This window comes from Phalacrocorax carbo, chromosome 2 (genome assembly GCF_963921805.1).
Source record: "Phalacrocorax carbo chromosome 2, bPhaCar2.1, whole genome shotgun sequence".
NCBI classification, from domain to species: domain Eukaryota; kingdom Metazoa; phylum Chordata; class Aves; order Suliformes; family Phalacrocoracidae; genus Phalacrocorax; species Phalacrocorax carbo.
The window spans coordinates 131,871,456-131,887,718 of record NC_087514.1 but is presented as its reverse complement, the minus strand read 5'-3'; the positions used below and the strand labels follow the sequence as shown (position 1 = coordinate 131,887,718).

Sequence of the window (16,263 nt, the reverse complement as noted above, 5' to 3'; positions counted from 1 at the left end):
TGGGTGCACAACTCCCAACAGTGCTGTCTCTGGCCATGGTGTGAAACCCTTGGAGGGCACTATCCCAGCTCACTGCAGACAGTGGGAGAGCCTTCGCTGTGAACTCTCCCTCTCCTGCTTTCTGGGTGATAGCACCAGTGCTATACATGGCGCTGATTTGATTGATACGAGAAAAATAAACCCAACTGCTTTATCAAAGAAATAGTTTTCTTAAAATCTTGAAATAATGAAAAAAGGTTATTGGAAACCATTTTCTGAGAGAAAAAACATAAGTTTGGCTAACCTGATCAGTCAGAGCATTCGGCTGCACTGTCTAGAAACTGAAAACTGGTGTTAGAGAGCCAGACAGATGGTAATGTAGTAGATGTGGATTCACTGGGCTTTGTGTCTTTTTATCTTCACTTGTTGATGACTTTATTGATGACTTGATCTTCAGCTGAGTTCTGAATTGGCACAGAGCAGCTCAGAGAACTAGCATCCTTAAGTTAAAAAATAAATAAATCTGCAATATAGATGTAATTTAGGCCATGCTCCCTATCAGCACTTTTTATGATTACTCTCTCCTGTGCTACAATCCTTCTTTGTTGCCCTTTTATCTATATTATGTTCACCATAGCTACTGAAGATTACTGACCTGTACTTTTCATGTAAGATTGGAAGCTGGAGCAAAATTTAAAGCTATGCCATTAACAGCAGTGTAACTCAAACGTGTTGCGTAAAGCGGGGACATTAGGCTTTAGCGTTACAGGAGGATCAGAGCTTACAGCCCTGCAAAACATCATTTGATACGTGCACTGAGTAAACATCACACCATTTCTCAGCTGGCTGCTTTGCTAATGTGGAACATACATCACTAAAATAAGTGGAAGCAAAGTACAGACTGTTGGAGCCAGGTAGCATCAGTTGGATAACTTCACAGAGCTGAAGTGAAATTAAAGGCATCCAATCAAAGGGATATTCATTGAACACACACAGAGTTGCCAAACCTTCAACTGAAGCTGGGCAAGTTTGTTTTTCATTGCTTCTGAGTTTCCATTGCTTCTCCTTTCATGCTGCAATTCCTGGCACCTACTCAACAGGGTAAAGCACAGGCACAGTCTTTGTGACTGCTGAACATGTAATGAGAATATGTAATATTTCACCCTGTGCTAACCTTGTTTCATTTCCACTTTGTTTCCCCTTTCTTTGCTTCATTTGTGTCATCTCAATTTCTATCCTGTGACCCTGTTCATTTGTAGAAGACCACACTATGTTCTTTACAGATTTTCTGATGTGGAAGTATCTTTCAACTGCAAAGCTCTCGCTTTGGATTGCCTCTTTCTGTGGGGAGCTGTTTCTGATGTGTCATTGCATGCTGGTACAGAGAGAGATGTCATCTTTCTGAGAATTCAGAGTGACAGCAAACACACATATGAGCTAAATTTTTAATGTCTGATCACACTGCTCCTGATAGAGTCAGGCACTGAAAAACAAGCTTAACTTGTGACATACACATAGACCATGGGCTGATAGGAAGAAAGGCAACACACTCTTGAACAGTTGCAAAGGCTTCATATTCAGGTGTGTGCCAGAAAAGCCATACTGATAGTTAAATTAAAATTGATATCCCCATGAGAAATATCCCAGCTGGGTAAAATTCTGACTCAATGTTACAAATATTGATTTCCTAGGACCTTAAATAGTAACAATGCTAGTATTTAGTTATCCTTCTATTGTAAAACTTACCCCAGTTTTCAGAGTAATTTGAGTCTATCATCAAACAACATCCATAAAAGATTATCCAAAACATAATTAAAGTGCATTTTTACTAACAAAGGTCATCATGGTCCTACCTAACTGCTAGCAGAGAAACTATATTAAAAATCCGTATATCTGTTTCAAGCATAATACTTCAACTGATGATGTCGATGTGAGCTCCGCAGTAGGAACAAAGCCAGAGTGTGCATCAGAGGTTGCCACTCTTGATTAAGACCCTTCGAGTAGTCAGAAAGAAACATTTTGCTTTCTATCTGAATCTTTTACCATTTGAATAGGTTGAAATTTAATACAGGCTATTTCAAACTTGAGTTAGCCTGATGAAAAATGAAACATGAATCAGTTTAAGAATTCAGAACACCCTAAACTTACTGCAGACATGTCAATGCATTCAGCTGCACTAATCCCCTCCAGTGCTTTTCGCTGAGCACTTGCAGCAAAAATGCTTTTTGTACAAATAAACCTCGTCTTTCAAACTGTCCGAGGTTTGTTCAAAATTATCTTCAAGTGCATGTTACAGTTTCTTCTGCAGCTTTTTAGTACATTGGCTCCCCCTCCTGTTCATTTGGTGTAAGGAATAAACTGATCAAATCGTGCCAGTTACCTAAGTTTCTCAGCACTAACCACAATTGCTTTTGGGAAGCACGTTTCTGAGGCTCGCAAGAAAAGACTGTTTCTCAGGTATCCATGTGAAGGACACAAGCTTTGTTCAATACATAAGAATAACTGGGTCCAAAAGATGGTGTATACAAAGTAATTAAATATCACATCATTCTGGGAGGAATAGTTTAAAAACAGGCCCTTTTCAGTGAATAAAAAAAGATTTTAAAAAATGACAAAAGGAAATGAAAGAAAGATTTTTCAAGTAAAATCATTACCTGGAAACTCTAAAAAACTGTCCACTACAGAGTTAAGAGATGTATGGATTAAAGGCTACATTTGTCACATAGTGTATATGTAAGTATTGTAAGTACAAGAAACTGCCTGCAGTTCAGCCGATACAAAAGAAGTGTAAATTGTAGCAGTAACATGTAAAATGAAGAGGAGAAAGACCAGATGGGTAAGGTAACCAGTGATAAGTGGTTGATTCGGCCACGTTGGACACCTTCAAGAGTCGTCTGGACAGGGTGCTGGACCATCTTGTTTAGACTCTGCTCTTCCTAGAAAGGTTGGACTAGATGATCCCTGAGGTCCCTTCCAACCTGGGATTCTGTGATTCTGTGATAATTTGTACATGAGAATTAGAATTAAAATCATTCATTATGGCAAATCTTTGTGGAATTTGAAAAGTTGTACCTTTCCTTTAAAAATAGCACTAGAAGAACTCCAGATCTAATATCAATAGCAGGTAAACTGACAGAATAATTGGAAATAAAATAACAGAGTCCTACAGGAAACATGGTAAGATATGGAGAAGTCTGATTTCCATTCCCCTCTCTTCTCTGAACAATAAATCACAGTGGAAGAAGTGCGAGAAATGTTTTCAGGGAAAGGCCGGTTACAGTCAGTGTATGCACATTCCTGCAATGAAACCTGAGTATGAGCACCAGGTTCTTGAGGCTACCAGTGACATGTAGGTGACACCAATAATACTTTTAAAATTCAGTGTATGTGGTGCATTTTTCCAACTTGTCTGGAAGCACTATACATCAGGGAATGCTCCCATCAGCATCACAGAATCACAGTAAAAACCCAAAAACCCACACCTGAGACATAGAGCAGGTAAAAGCTACACAAAACTCTACCTGCTTTACTTCGTTCTATTAAAAATTTAGAATTAAAAAGATCAATAAAAGGCAATGTCACATAGATTAAGAACCATCAGACATCTTAAAAAGAAATTGTCACCAGGCAGTCACATCTGAATGGGGATATCAGCAGTGAATTTCTGGAGATTATTTTAAGGATGAGAACACTACTTGATGTTTCCATCAACAGGTTTTGAGCGCTTATGACCAAAAGACCGGCAGTGTGGTAAGACAGGGACAGCACAGTCTTACATACAAAAATATGTTTTAACACATGGAGAATGAGGAAGGGGAAGATTCATCTGGAGAGTGGGTGATTGTGAAAGGAACAAGGCAGGGGCTCACGTTGCCTGAGCAAGCTGCAGTGAGCAGCGTTAATGAGATGTAAAACCAGCAGAGTAATGACTTCTGATCCCCACTGCCAGGCTTATTTATATCCAAGACTGTTTAAAATTAAATGCATAAACAATCTAGAAATAACACACCTTCTCCCCTGCTCGAAGGTATGTGTTTTGAACACTATGCTATAGTTAGCTCCTCCGCTCATTTTCTTTCTGGCTCTCCTTTTGCATAATGACAGCTCCAACAGAGGTATAGAGCATCTTCTTCACAGCATGCATGCTCAGCTTGGTGGTTAATGCAGCCTCCTGGAAATGTGGGGATGCAAGCCTGTTTCCTGTTAGAGAACCAAACATGTCATCCATGTCTCTCATCTCCTGTGAGACCCCTAACCAGAAGCTAATTATTCAAAAGGTGACCATCATATTTTCTGTATTTCAGATCAAAAGAATAATCCTGGAAAAGAAACATGCAAGTACTTACATGCAAGCTCAGAATCATGAGCAAATGGCAACAGCTACCTGGAGTCCTGACTCAGCCATTACAGCGCTGGAAAGGGCCAAGATTCCACACCCTTCCCCAGGGTTAACTTTTCCCACTGCCAGCTCTGGGCTGCTCTCCTCCCAGAACAACCTGCTTTTCAGGACATCGGTTTGAAATGGCTCAACTCATCCTATATACAGTAACACAAAGGCTTCTGTTGACTTTGGCCCTGGAAGAGTTTTTAGGATGTTTTTTAGATAAAGGCAAATGACAAGCGTTACTACAGAGGTAAATGTGTGTACTTTAATGGACTTTGATATACATGAGACTAGAATATCTAATAGTTCTTAACTATTAGCTGTTTAATTTCTGCTCTCCCCCGTAAGAGAAGTACAATGTATCACATTTGTTTTGGATCAGATACTGTATTTTATACCCAAAAAAGGGACCTATTATATAATCTCCCAGAAAACTAGATTTATTAAAATGAACAGATCTTTAACTGAGGCAATTATCTACAGTTGCATGGCTACAAATGGAACTTTCCCAAAGTTAGCTTTGTAAAGTGATTATACTTGAATTGTTAAGACTAAATAAAAAAGAACTTCTGTATCACTAAATGTCACTGGGATGCATAAATAATAACTTCTATAATTTTAAAAGTATCCTACCTGTTTCATTCTGATTTTGAAGTCATACTGTGAAAAGAGCACTTTTGAATTTTACCTTTTTCCCAGTCATTATTGACATTGACAATCTTCATACATTTGCATAACTACATGTGAATACGACAAGATCAGTTTTAAAGGCATGCCCTATCAAATCTGTAACCTCTTAGCCAAGAACCATTTTTGTGGGATGGTGCAATGCTGCCTTGACTCCCTAATTTGGAACAGTAAAGGAAGTACTGAAATACCAAACGTCTAGACTGGTATCACTACCAGAAAGAAAAGCACTAGACTTGCTACTTCATAGACCAAAGGCAAATCCCACTCCTCCTACTCTGTAAGACTAGAAATCGAAGAACTAAAGCTTGAGTCCACAACCAATCGGGATGCCTCCTTCCCACCCTCCAAAAAACCTACCCAGGCACTTACATTAACACTTATCTCAACAAGCGACAATCTAACCTTCTTCCATTTCAACACTCATAATTCCCTGATCCACTAGTAGAAATCCTGTAGCGTTGTTTGTCCAATGGTAAATGGCTCCCAGCTTTCTACTGCAATTCTTATAAGCTGTTGCTATCTAGGGCTCTATACAGAGAAAGATATGATTTTAAGGGTCAGAGGGTCCTTTCCCTAAAACATAAACAAGGATTCATCCCCAGCCTGCAATTAAAAAGTTCAATTTTCTCTATCTTCAGTGGTAAGTATAAGCTGCACTTGTCTCTGTAGCAAAGTTTCTGAGCTACACAGATAGAACAAGCCAAACTAAATTATGTTTCCTACTTTGGACAAAGGATCACTCTGCTTTCTCCTGAAGGAGTTTTTGTGATGATGGACAACTTTCTGTAAATTTTTTCCTGTGCAGAATTAAATGCCACCCTACTGCAAAATCCACTTCTCTACAGTCTATTTCTTCTCCCGCTCAACTAGGGAAGAGCAGCAGCTTGGAGATCAAAGTTTTTTGTCATCTCAAAGCTGCTGACAGAACAGAAAGCATCACAACTCTACATGCAATCCACTGTAATAATTTCAGAAGACTGCAGAGCCAAGTAAGGTTACATCCCGTATCTACAACTACCCCATCAAGATTTTTGCACCATGAAAGCTAAGGTCTGCCTAGCCATAAAGGTGCTGTGACGAACATTGCTTCTGAAAATTGGAACAGTCATCAACTACTACAACTTGAAGGTATCTCTTAACAAGCTTTTAGTAAAGCTGCTGCTGTTGGTTAATATTAAATCTGCCTTTCCACTCAGAGCAACTACTGCTTTCACATTTAGTTTGAAAAAAGTCACAAAACATATGGTAGCAGCCACTGGGACAAGTTGTTACTAATATTTAATTCTTTTCACTCATTAATTCTGAGTAACAGTCCTCTGCAACTCAGTCGTTGAGCACACTATTCTACTTGACATAACTCAACCTCAGCCAATCCTACAGCACAGCTACAGCTTTCAAGCTACTTTCAGTTTTATCCTGTCCCACTCAGGAAATGCAGAAGTGCTGTTAAAAAGAACACTGGTGGAAGAGCTTAGCTTTGCTAGTTCTAGTCCAAAATACTTTCTAACTTCTTCACACTTCTAAGTACTTCTCATACCAACTCCACTAGCATTTACGTTTTTTCACACTGAGTTTTTGCTTGTCGTTTCCTAATGAGGTAAAGCTGGACACCCAACTTTTCTCTATATTCCCACCATTCTTCCACTTAATTTCAGACACATACAGCAAACAAGACTTTTAATTTTTTTAATTTACAGTATTGATTGCTCCAAGTTATGCCTTACTGTTGGTACACAGTAAATACACTCACCTGAACAATTCATTTAGTACGAAAAAAATGCAGTTTAAACATTAAAAATACCACTTTACACTGTGCGAAACAGAACGTTGAGAAGTAATGACATCGGCTACAGCCAGGCACAGAGGAAGACTGTTTCCTTTTAGTCTACCAGCGCATTCATTCCTGTACCCCTTCATCTGAAATTACCTGTAGCAGATTTGAGGTGAATGCTTCTGCTGAATTAAGAAGATTTAATAACTCTCAGCTTGGTCTTTAGTACTTGTATTTCCAGAACAGGATGTTTTTCTGTTCTATTCATTACACCAAGAATGGTTGTTTTCAGATGATTTACTGAACAAAGGGTTTCAATAACATTTAAAAAACTGAAGATGTTTCTGAAGGGGAGTTATACTCTACTGGTGCATGCATGGATAAATTAGGTAGCATGCTTCCCCTAGATGAAAGAAAAGTGGCTGGGCACAACTGCCATTTCACAAATAGTACTTAAGTCAGATGAAGTGCATTCTTATCGCAAGCTTTAGACAGATTAATATATACCACAACACCTAGCACTGATTAATTTTAGAAAAATATTTTTTTAAGCCTTTGTTCTTTTGGGTTTGGGGTCTTCAGTGTTCTTGTTTCGTTTTTTTAAATCTTTAAAGTAATATAACAGAGGCGTATGGTGGAAGATGCCGAAAAACCACCCTGTTTTTTATTGTGGAAGAGTTGGGCTGTCAAAGCTATTATGCTGTTGACAATTATTCTATTACTTAGATTATTTTTTTAAAACAATGAAGAAGCAAGAAATGGCTTTTTTTTTTTTAATTCTATGATCAAGTATGACTGAACATTAGTCATTTAAATCAACCCAATTACATAGTTTCCATTAAGTTAAGGGCTGCCAAACAAGTGTGTACTCCAGTGACCCACCATAAGCAATGTTATCTGATGGCTGAGACAGATTTTAAGGTTAGACACAGTACATGTAAAAATAGAAAGTTTTAAAAACCAATCTCAAACATTTCCATTGCCATCTCCTTTGTGAAATAAATAAGGCAGCAGATAACTTTTACTTTGAAGTGGCATCTTTGAGGTATGCTATTAAGTCTGCTCTCTCAGACTTCTTCTTAATACCCGCAAAAATCATCTTTGTTCCTGGGATATACTTCTTTGGATTTTCTAAATACTCCATGAGAGTATCCTCACCCCAGGTGATACCTAGAGGGAAGAAAAAAAGATAGTTAGTGACTTCAAAATAACAAGCATGTTTATATTCTTGTTCTCCAAATTATTTCACTTTTTGGCAGATTTAAGTACTTCTAGAACTGGGTATTTTTGTCCTTAGCAACTCATAAAAACGGCTTTAAGTTTACCTTTGTTCTTATTAGCATCCGTGTAAGAGAAGCCCTCAGCTTGCCCAGTCTTGCGTCCAAATAGGCCATTCAGGTTGGGTCCAGTCTTGTGCTTGCCTCCCTTTTCAACTGTGTGGCACTGGGAACACTTCTGGACAAAGATCTTCTTGCCCTTCTCAATATCTCCCATTTTCAGTACTAGACCAAGAACACATACAGAGGTCAGTATGGCAATTTCAAGGTCACATACTCAACACAAACTTAAAAAACATCCTGTTGGTTTACAAAAGCATATATATGGCCCATCAACCTAGTAATTCTCCAGCACACCTTTATGCACAAACTATAGCTCCTGGGTTTGAAGATTAGCAGAGAATCATTAGACTACATGAAAGCTACCAAGGTGATAAACACGCTTGAAGAGCAGGAAAACCACCTCTCAGCGAAAGTAATTGCCCCGCAGCATCTGAACAGCACGGAGATGATTTCTGAAGAGTAAATTGTACACGACTTCCATAAATGCCTTGTGACCTATACCCGGGAAGCTTCCTAGTCATGAATAACCCTGTGTAAAGGGTCACGTTTGCACGTTTTCCCTTCTCAGCCAGAGAAGTGCACCAGCACACCACCCGGATGTGGCCGAGGGCGGCAGGCACAAAGCGAGCCCGCTCCCCTCCTGCCCGGAGCCGCCCCAGCACCCACCGCCAGCAACGCTCTCTGCCCGCCGCGTGGCGAGAGAACCCAAGGGCAACCGCACCTGCCGGCCCGGCTCTGCCCCGCGGGGGCTGACCTTGAGCTCAGGAGCGGCTCCCGCCGCAGGAGGACCCGCCAGGCAGGCGGCTCGGCCCTGGCACCGCCGCAGAGCGGCGGCCGGAGCCTCGCCCAGCGAGGGGGAGCGGGACGGGCCGCGCCAGCCCCAGCCGCCGGCAGAGGCCGGGCCCCCCCCCCAGCCGCAGCCGCCTGAGGTGGGGCCACCGGGCCGCGCGGTGACCTTCCGCCGCACCCCGGCCCGCGGCGGGCCCCGGGCTCTCCCGCCCCGGCCCGCGGCGGGAATCGCGCTCTGGGTACAGACGGGAGCGCCTCCCGCCCGCCATCACCTCACCCCTCGTCCCACACCGACCCCTGCCAGACTAACGGTCCCGCCAGGCCCAGGCTCAGGCCTAGGCCAAGCCGGGCCCGGGGCTAGGCCCCGCCGGCTGCTGCCCGCACCTGCACGGCCGGCCGCCCCGCTTACGCTGCACCCACGACCCCGGTAACTCCCGCACCGTCCGGCGTCTGAGCCCAAGGACACGCCGTACTCCGCCCTATGTAAGCCGGTGTTACCGCAACCAAGCTACGCCGGCGCTCGGCCCGCCTCTCAGGCGTGATAACCAATCAAGTGACAGCCTGTGGACTTCTGATTGGTTAAGTCGCCTGCCCGTCAAGAGGGACGTCACGGCGCTGGCGGCTAGCGAGGTAGGTTGCGATGGCGGGCCCCGGGCTTCCTCTCCCTCCCTGCGGAATGGCGTCAGACGTAACTCTGGTACGTAAAGAACGACGAGGCGCGCGGGAACGGGGGCGGGCTCCGGGCGCATGCGCGCAGCGGAAGGTGAAGGGAGGGTCACACAGAGCCTTCAGCGGGCTGCGACCTCAGCGGGCCGCGACCTCAGCGGGCCGTGGGCGGAGCCCGTGACGTAAGGGAGATGTGCGTGACGTAGCGGGGAAGCCTCACTTCTTCGCCCAGCGGGGTGGCTGGGGTTGTTGCCGACGCTTTCTGGCACCTTCCAGAGGCGGGGGAAGGCGCCGTGAGGCGGCCGGCTGAGGTGCCGCCGGGCAGAGGGCCGCCCTCCGCCCTGCGTGTCGTGGAGCTGCAAAAGCTTTGTGAAGGGAGCCCAGAGAACAGAGAGGTCCAAGTGCCACAGGCAGCAACAGTGAGGCTAAACCCCACCGGACTCTTGAAGGGCTGACGAGGAGTGTTGGCTGGTGTGATGCCACGTGGGGCTGGAGGGGAGCAGGGGGTGGTAGGATCCTGTGTCTCACGTAGGATACTAAAATCCTGTGGTTTAGAAGAAGATGAGAGTAGTACAGAAGGGGCCACCACAAGAAAAGGAGACTCATAGACTCATTAAGGTTGGAAAAGACCTCTAGGATCATGAAGTCCAGCCGTCAACCCAACCACCATGTCTCTTAAACCATGTCCTGAAGTGCCACATCTACAAGTTTTTTGAACATGTCCAGGGATGGTGACTCCACCACCTCTCCAGGCAGCCTGTTTCAATGCCTGACCACTCTTTCAGTAAAGAAAATTTTCCTAATATCCAATCTAAACCTCCCCTGACACAGTTTGAGGCCATTTCCTCTCATCTATCACTAGTGTCTTGGGAGAAGAGACCAACACCCACCTCACTACAGCCTCCTTTCTAGTGGTAGAGAGCAATAAGGTCTCCCCTCAGTCTCCTCTAGTCTAAACAACTGCAGCTCTCTCAGCCCCAGATGTCTCAGCTGCCTTCCCAGCATGCCGGATAGCATTGTGGTGCTTGAAGAGGATGTGTTGATATCTGTGTATTGTGGACTTCTAAACAGAATTTAAATACTGAATTTCAGATGTGACCACCATCTCACTCTCCTTGGCGAGGAGGAAGAAGAGCTGTTAAAAAAGGCTAGTGTAATGAATATCCAGTGATCAAAACGCAGTGATCACACGAGGTGAACTGTTTGCCCGAACTATGGACATTAAAACTGTGAGAATTTCTCACTGTCTGGCATTTGAAAAATTCTTTTTCTGTTTGTGCTTCTATACTATGCTGGAACTGGTCTAAGTAGACTCCTGCAATTGACCTATGGAGCAGTGCTCAGCTGAAGTGCCAACATGATGCACGAAGGAATGAGGGCTGGGTAAAAATACATCACAGGTTCCCTGATGGCAGAATTTTGCAGACATTTCATAAAAGTAGCAAATTATCACATGCTCGTTTGGAGAGAGCTTGCTGCTGCTCGTGTCTAGAGCATGAGACATATATTTGTGCATCTTACATTTCATCACTAGGTATATACAAAATAGGTTATTAATACACTTCTAAACTTTAACAGTTAACACAGTAATCTTCCTGGCAGTACACTTGCCACAATAAAATTAATTTGCTTATGATATACAGCTAAATTCATATACTTCATGGGGAGTGAGGTAATATATGTGCAATGGGACCTCTTTAAATTGGCATCTTGACTGCTGTTGTTGCCAAACTCAAATCTCAAATCATGTCAGACTCCCAGAACTATGAAGTTGACTGAAAAGATGCTAGTATGAAAACTAAAGGCATTCTCTGTTTCTTTTATTTGCCTTTTGGTTTTGAAACTTCATGGTGCACTTCACTCATGTTTTTAGACTTTTTACTGTTATTGTAAGGACTGTAATTTTTTTTAGTAAACCTTTTGTGTCTTATGTGATTTCAGGAGACAGATGTATGTAAGTTAATAACACAAGACTCATGAGAAGACCCCTGGTCTCTCTTACCTTTGAAAGAGGAAGGAGCAGAAAGTACCTTTTCAGCTGCTTTAAGAAATTACAGTAGTGTAAATTCTTAAGTTTCTTTAAGCACTTGATGTGGGCTGATGCCCACTGACATCCATTCAAAGGTCTGCTCTTTCTTCATCGATGCAGACCTAAAGCATGTGTAACTCTCAATTTCTGTAGGGTTTTTCCTTCTAAATATGTATGCTCCATACTAGACATTGCATGTTGAGCGTCACAGTTAACCCTTCTGATGCATGTGGAGGGACATTGTAGCAATGTTATTTTAATTTTTCTCCAGGAAGCTGTTTTTGAAAACTGCACCTTAATTCAGGACAGTTGAATTGAGTTTTGTTAAACTTTTGAAATAACAATGCTCTCAGGGAAAATACTGAACCTGTGAGGTTTTCAGCAGTAAAGATTAATATACTAAAGATCAGTCTGTAAAATGAACTGTTGTCTTCTCTGCCTTATACCTGACCACTCATATGTCAGATGCCTGCTGCATGAGTGACTGCCGTGGTCATGATGCAACACCCTTTCATGAAGGTGTAAATGATACAGATGGAGTATTTGTGGGTTTGCATACTGTATTGTCAGTGGAAGCAGAGGTTCTATCTAATATAAAAATACACTGGTTTAGAAGATCTATTTTCACCAGTAAGAAGAGGTATCTCGAACAGAGAGGACTTGACTTAATTTGTTTAAGCCCATTTGGGTGTTACTAAGTGTAAATCTGGAGCAACACAGCGGTAAGAACTGGTCTGTAAGTAAAGTAGATGGTGCAGAAAGAGGGCTTGTTCAAAGTGCCTAGTGTTTAATGTTTTGAAACATTCTGCAACAGGACAGAGTAATAGTGAAATACCCCTCTGCTAAATATAGCATCTCTAGTGTATGTTAGCATGAATCCTGCACGTGTTGTATGACTTCCTCTGTAGGACAGAATGTGTTGTGGGACTTCCAGAGGTAATGCTGAAGACAAAGTCAGGGCTTTTCAGGCTTTGTGGGTTTGAACTGCTGGAGTAAACTAAAATGACTAGGTGCATTTTCAATGTGCTATTACTTTCCTACATGTATTAACATTCATTAAACCATTTGCCTTGGTGTGGTTTGCCTAGAAGGTTCGTAATTTAGTCTTTCAGTTATTCACTGTGGTTACACCTGAAATATCTTTGTCTTTTTACTACCTCAGACCATTACACACTGGAACAATAGTTATTTTGCAATCAGAATTATAGCTATGTAATTCTGTCGCGAAGGAAGGAAAAATGAACCAAATGTGTAAAGTCCAATAATACAGGAAACATGGCAAAAGAGCCAGCCAGTTCTTTTTAAAAGGTACACTGCAGATAAAAGAACGATGGCCTTATGAGCACAGACTGGAACTCAGGAGAACATATTCTTTTTCTTGGTTCTGTTTCTTGTTTGTTTTTGACAAATACTTTAGAACCCATTTCTTCTGTTGAAATTATCAGGGATTAGATGCTTGAGTACCTTGGTCTCTATTCATCCTCTTACCGTGTGGAAGTGGGCCAAGCCTGAGCTGCTGCTAGTTATCAGCTAACTCTGCCAGTGTTGGTGAGTCCGTGATTGGAGCTGCAGTCGTGGTGTGAGCTGGTGTTAAGAAAGAGCTTGAGTTATGACCTGAGTAATAAATCTTACCTCATTACAAAATAGTACTGACTAATTTGCACCATTATGATTTCTGAATTGTACTGAAGCTGTTCAGAAGACTTTTTTTTTTTAATATTTGCCTTTGAAATTTTTCAGGAGAAAGGTGTTTCTCTTCATAGTGTTTTCAAAGCCTAGTTTATCAAAATGAAAGAACGATTCTGGGCTGGGCTTGAAAAATTCTTGATGCTAGGATCCTTCAAAAATATTCTGCAGTGGCAAAATATGCTTTGAGGGTTACTTTTCAACACTTACACTGCAGGTCCGGTTGTTTGGAGCATACTGATGGCTTTATGTTTATTATGTCTTTTACAGGACATTTGGATGGAAGACAGAAACCTGTTCACCCAAACAGGTGAGGAACAGAGATGGACAACATTGTAGCCTGAAGAGTGAATGAAAATGCCTGATGAATGGTGTGCCTCTAATCTTTGCTGCTTGCTGTGTTTTATACAGTCTAAGACAGAGAGGGCAAATGTGCTACTGCTTGGAAAGGCAGCTGGAAAGGCAGAGTCTCTGAGATGCTGCAGTTGCTAAGGGTCACTACATATTAGGCTCTGTCTTAAGACAAAGCTAGATTTGTGCATAGCATCTACTTTTGTGTAACATTTTTATCAAACAAGTCTTGGGTTTATTTTAAGCTCTGTTTATAGTAATTGGTTGTGGCAGCATATTTATGTTTTGCGCAGTTGTCTCAGACAACATTGTGATTTTCATTGTTTTTTTAAAATGGCAAGTGTTATATTGGCTTGAATATCTGGATTGCATTCAATGCGTATTTTCCTGTATTGAAAAGATAAAAGGTATTCTCAAATTTAAAAAAGCTGCTGCTATGTTGTCACATACCTGTGCTATAAAGAAAAAATATAGAAATAGACATAAAAATATTTTCTGCACACCCCAGGGTGCTGAGAGGTTATTGGAGGATTTGATCTTAGCAGATGAAGGCAAAACTCTGAGTTCTTTCAGTATCTGCTGTTCCTGTGGTTTTGGAGAGTGACTTTTGCAGGGCTTTGGATGCAACTACTTGGCACTAGGGGAGATAAGGGATATTCTGCTATGAGAGGTTTCGGGTGAGCAGACGGGCTGAGAATTGCCCATCCTGGATGTTGTTGTAGACTCCAGTTAGGCACAGGCTGAGGCAATGTTGCTCACCATTGCAGTAAGCTATTGAAAAAATGACAGGTAACACAGGTAGAGAGACTCCGGCCAATCGAGTGAGAGTGTGAAGCAGAGTGGGAAGCTGGAAGATTGCCAGAATATTTCATAGCGGAATCAATTCCACAACCACTATAATGCCATGACCTACTGAGTGATAAATTTACTGATGAGTTTAACAGGTGTGAAAATACTGAAGTACTTTGCGTGTTCTTTGATGCTGTGGGTTTATGTCACAGGCATGGAGATTTATTTGGTACCCCTTTATTTTATCATGAAGTGTCCCCAAGACTGGTGTAGGTAGGGGTCTCTGTCATTCCCAGCATCTGACCTGTGAGGAGCTGGGTAGGTTAAAATGATCCAGGGTTCAGAGTCACTCTTTGTCGACTTAAAACAGACACTGTGAACATTGACTCAATGCTTGTCTTTTCTGTGTTGAGATACTGGACTGCCCAGTTCAAGCATTTGTTCTAGTAGCTGCTTGTAGACTGATAGATGTCTAGTTATCTGTAGGCTCACAGAAGAGTATAATGAGGCCTTGGACATCAGTATAAGATAGAAGTATGGGATAGAACTTCTCTGTAATTAGTTCACGGTTTGAGGCAAGTAACACAACAAGGCCATCTTGTTTGGGTGGGTATAGAGAAGTAGTGAGTACAAAACATAAATGCATCAAGTCAGGTAATTTGCAATGAGTCATGGAATAGCAAGAAAGGACTTCCAAATGCAAGAGTTGTCCTAGGATAGGACTGCATCAACTTCTGTTTTACTATCAGAAAACTAATTCTGAATCCTTATAAACCAGTTCCCATAGTGAAAGTAGGCTAAAAAGATAGGCGATTCAAGATAGTTATATAACAAAATTTAACAAAAAATAATTTTTGGACTCAAGGCTAGAGTTAATTAAGTTAACTCACAAGGACGTTCACATTTGAAAGATTCAGAACGTAGCAGTTTGTCAGAAGTTCAACTTTCCTCAAAAACGTAATTTTGTTACTTTTGGAAAAGAACTTTAAAATTAAATTTAAGGGCTCAAGAACTGAAAGACAAATAAAAGGCTATCCTTTTATTAAGTCCATTATGTTTTTAAATTTAAAGCTAGACTCATGCTATTGTGGAGTCTGCCACCGTTTACTGGAAAGCTTAAAAGTAATAGAGGTATAATAAATGTCCTTGAGCATTGTCCGAGAGTCTGATTCCATCTGACAAAAAAACATGCTACAAGAACAGTAATTTCTCCTGGACTCCATTTCTATTTTTAGGGGGCAAGTAATTGGTTCAAAGCTACCACATTTTAATTTTTTTTAAAAATTACTTTTCTTTCTAATGAATCAAATACTTGGAATAATTTCAATCCTATCCTGTTTGGAGGGGATGACAATTGTCTTGGTTTTGGCTGGGATAGAGTTAATTTTCTTTGTAGTAGCTAGTATAGGGCTATGTTTTGGATTTGTGCTAAAAACAGTGTTGATAATGTGATATTTTAGTTGTTGCTAAGTAGTGCTTACACTAGTCAAGGACTTTTTCAGTTCCCTGTGCTCTGCTGGGTGCACAAGTAGCTGGGAGGGGGCACAGCCAGGACAGCTGACCCCAACTGGCCAAAGGGATATTCCATATCATGTGACATCATGCTCAGCATATAAAGCTGGGGGAAGAAGAAGGAAGGGGGGGACGTTCGGAGTGATGGTGTTTTTCTTCCCAAGTAACCCTTACGGATAAATGGAGCCCTGCTTTCCTGGAGATGACTGAACACCTGCCTGCCAATGGGAAGCAGTGAATTAATTCCTTGTTTTGCCTTGCTTGTGCGTGTGGCTTT

The 16,263-nt window shown here is 41.9% G+C and overlaps 1 protein-coding gene and 1 long non-coding RNA gene across 4 annotated transcripts in view; one reads left to right on the top strand and one right to left on the bottom strand.

The window, feature by feature from the left end:
• Positions 1–6,725: 6,725 nt before the first annotated feature.
• On the bottom strand, positions 6,726–9,368 carry LOC104048577 (cytochrome c). Its single transcript, XM_064444409.1, has 3 exons — positions 9,338–9,368; positions 8,150–8,326; positions 6,726–7,994 (listed from the first exon to the last, which is right to left on the bottom strand). Exons 2-3 carry the CDS (start codon positions 8,316–8,318, stop codon positions 7,846–7,848), a joined length of 318 nt encoding a protein of 105 aa, XP_064300479.1. The 5' UTR covers positions 8,319–8,326; positions 9,338–9,368; the 3' UTR covers positions 6,726–7,845.
• Positions 9,369–9,576: 208 nt separating this feature from the next.
• Positions 9,577–16,263, top strand: part of LOC135312072 (uncharacterized) — a 34,691-nt gene continuing 28,004 nt past the window's right edge. The window contains exons 1-2 of one of the 3 annotated variants that reach the window (XR_010371710.1): positions 9,577–9,650; positions 13,605–13,644. This is a non-coding gene — a long non-coding RNA (uncharacterized LOC135312072). The other 2 variants (XR_010371711.1, XR_010371712.1) reach the window with 2 other exon arrangements.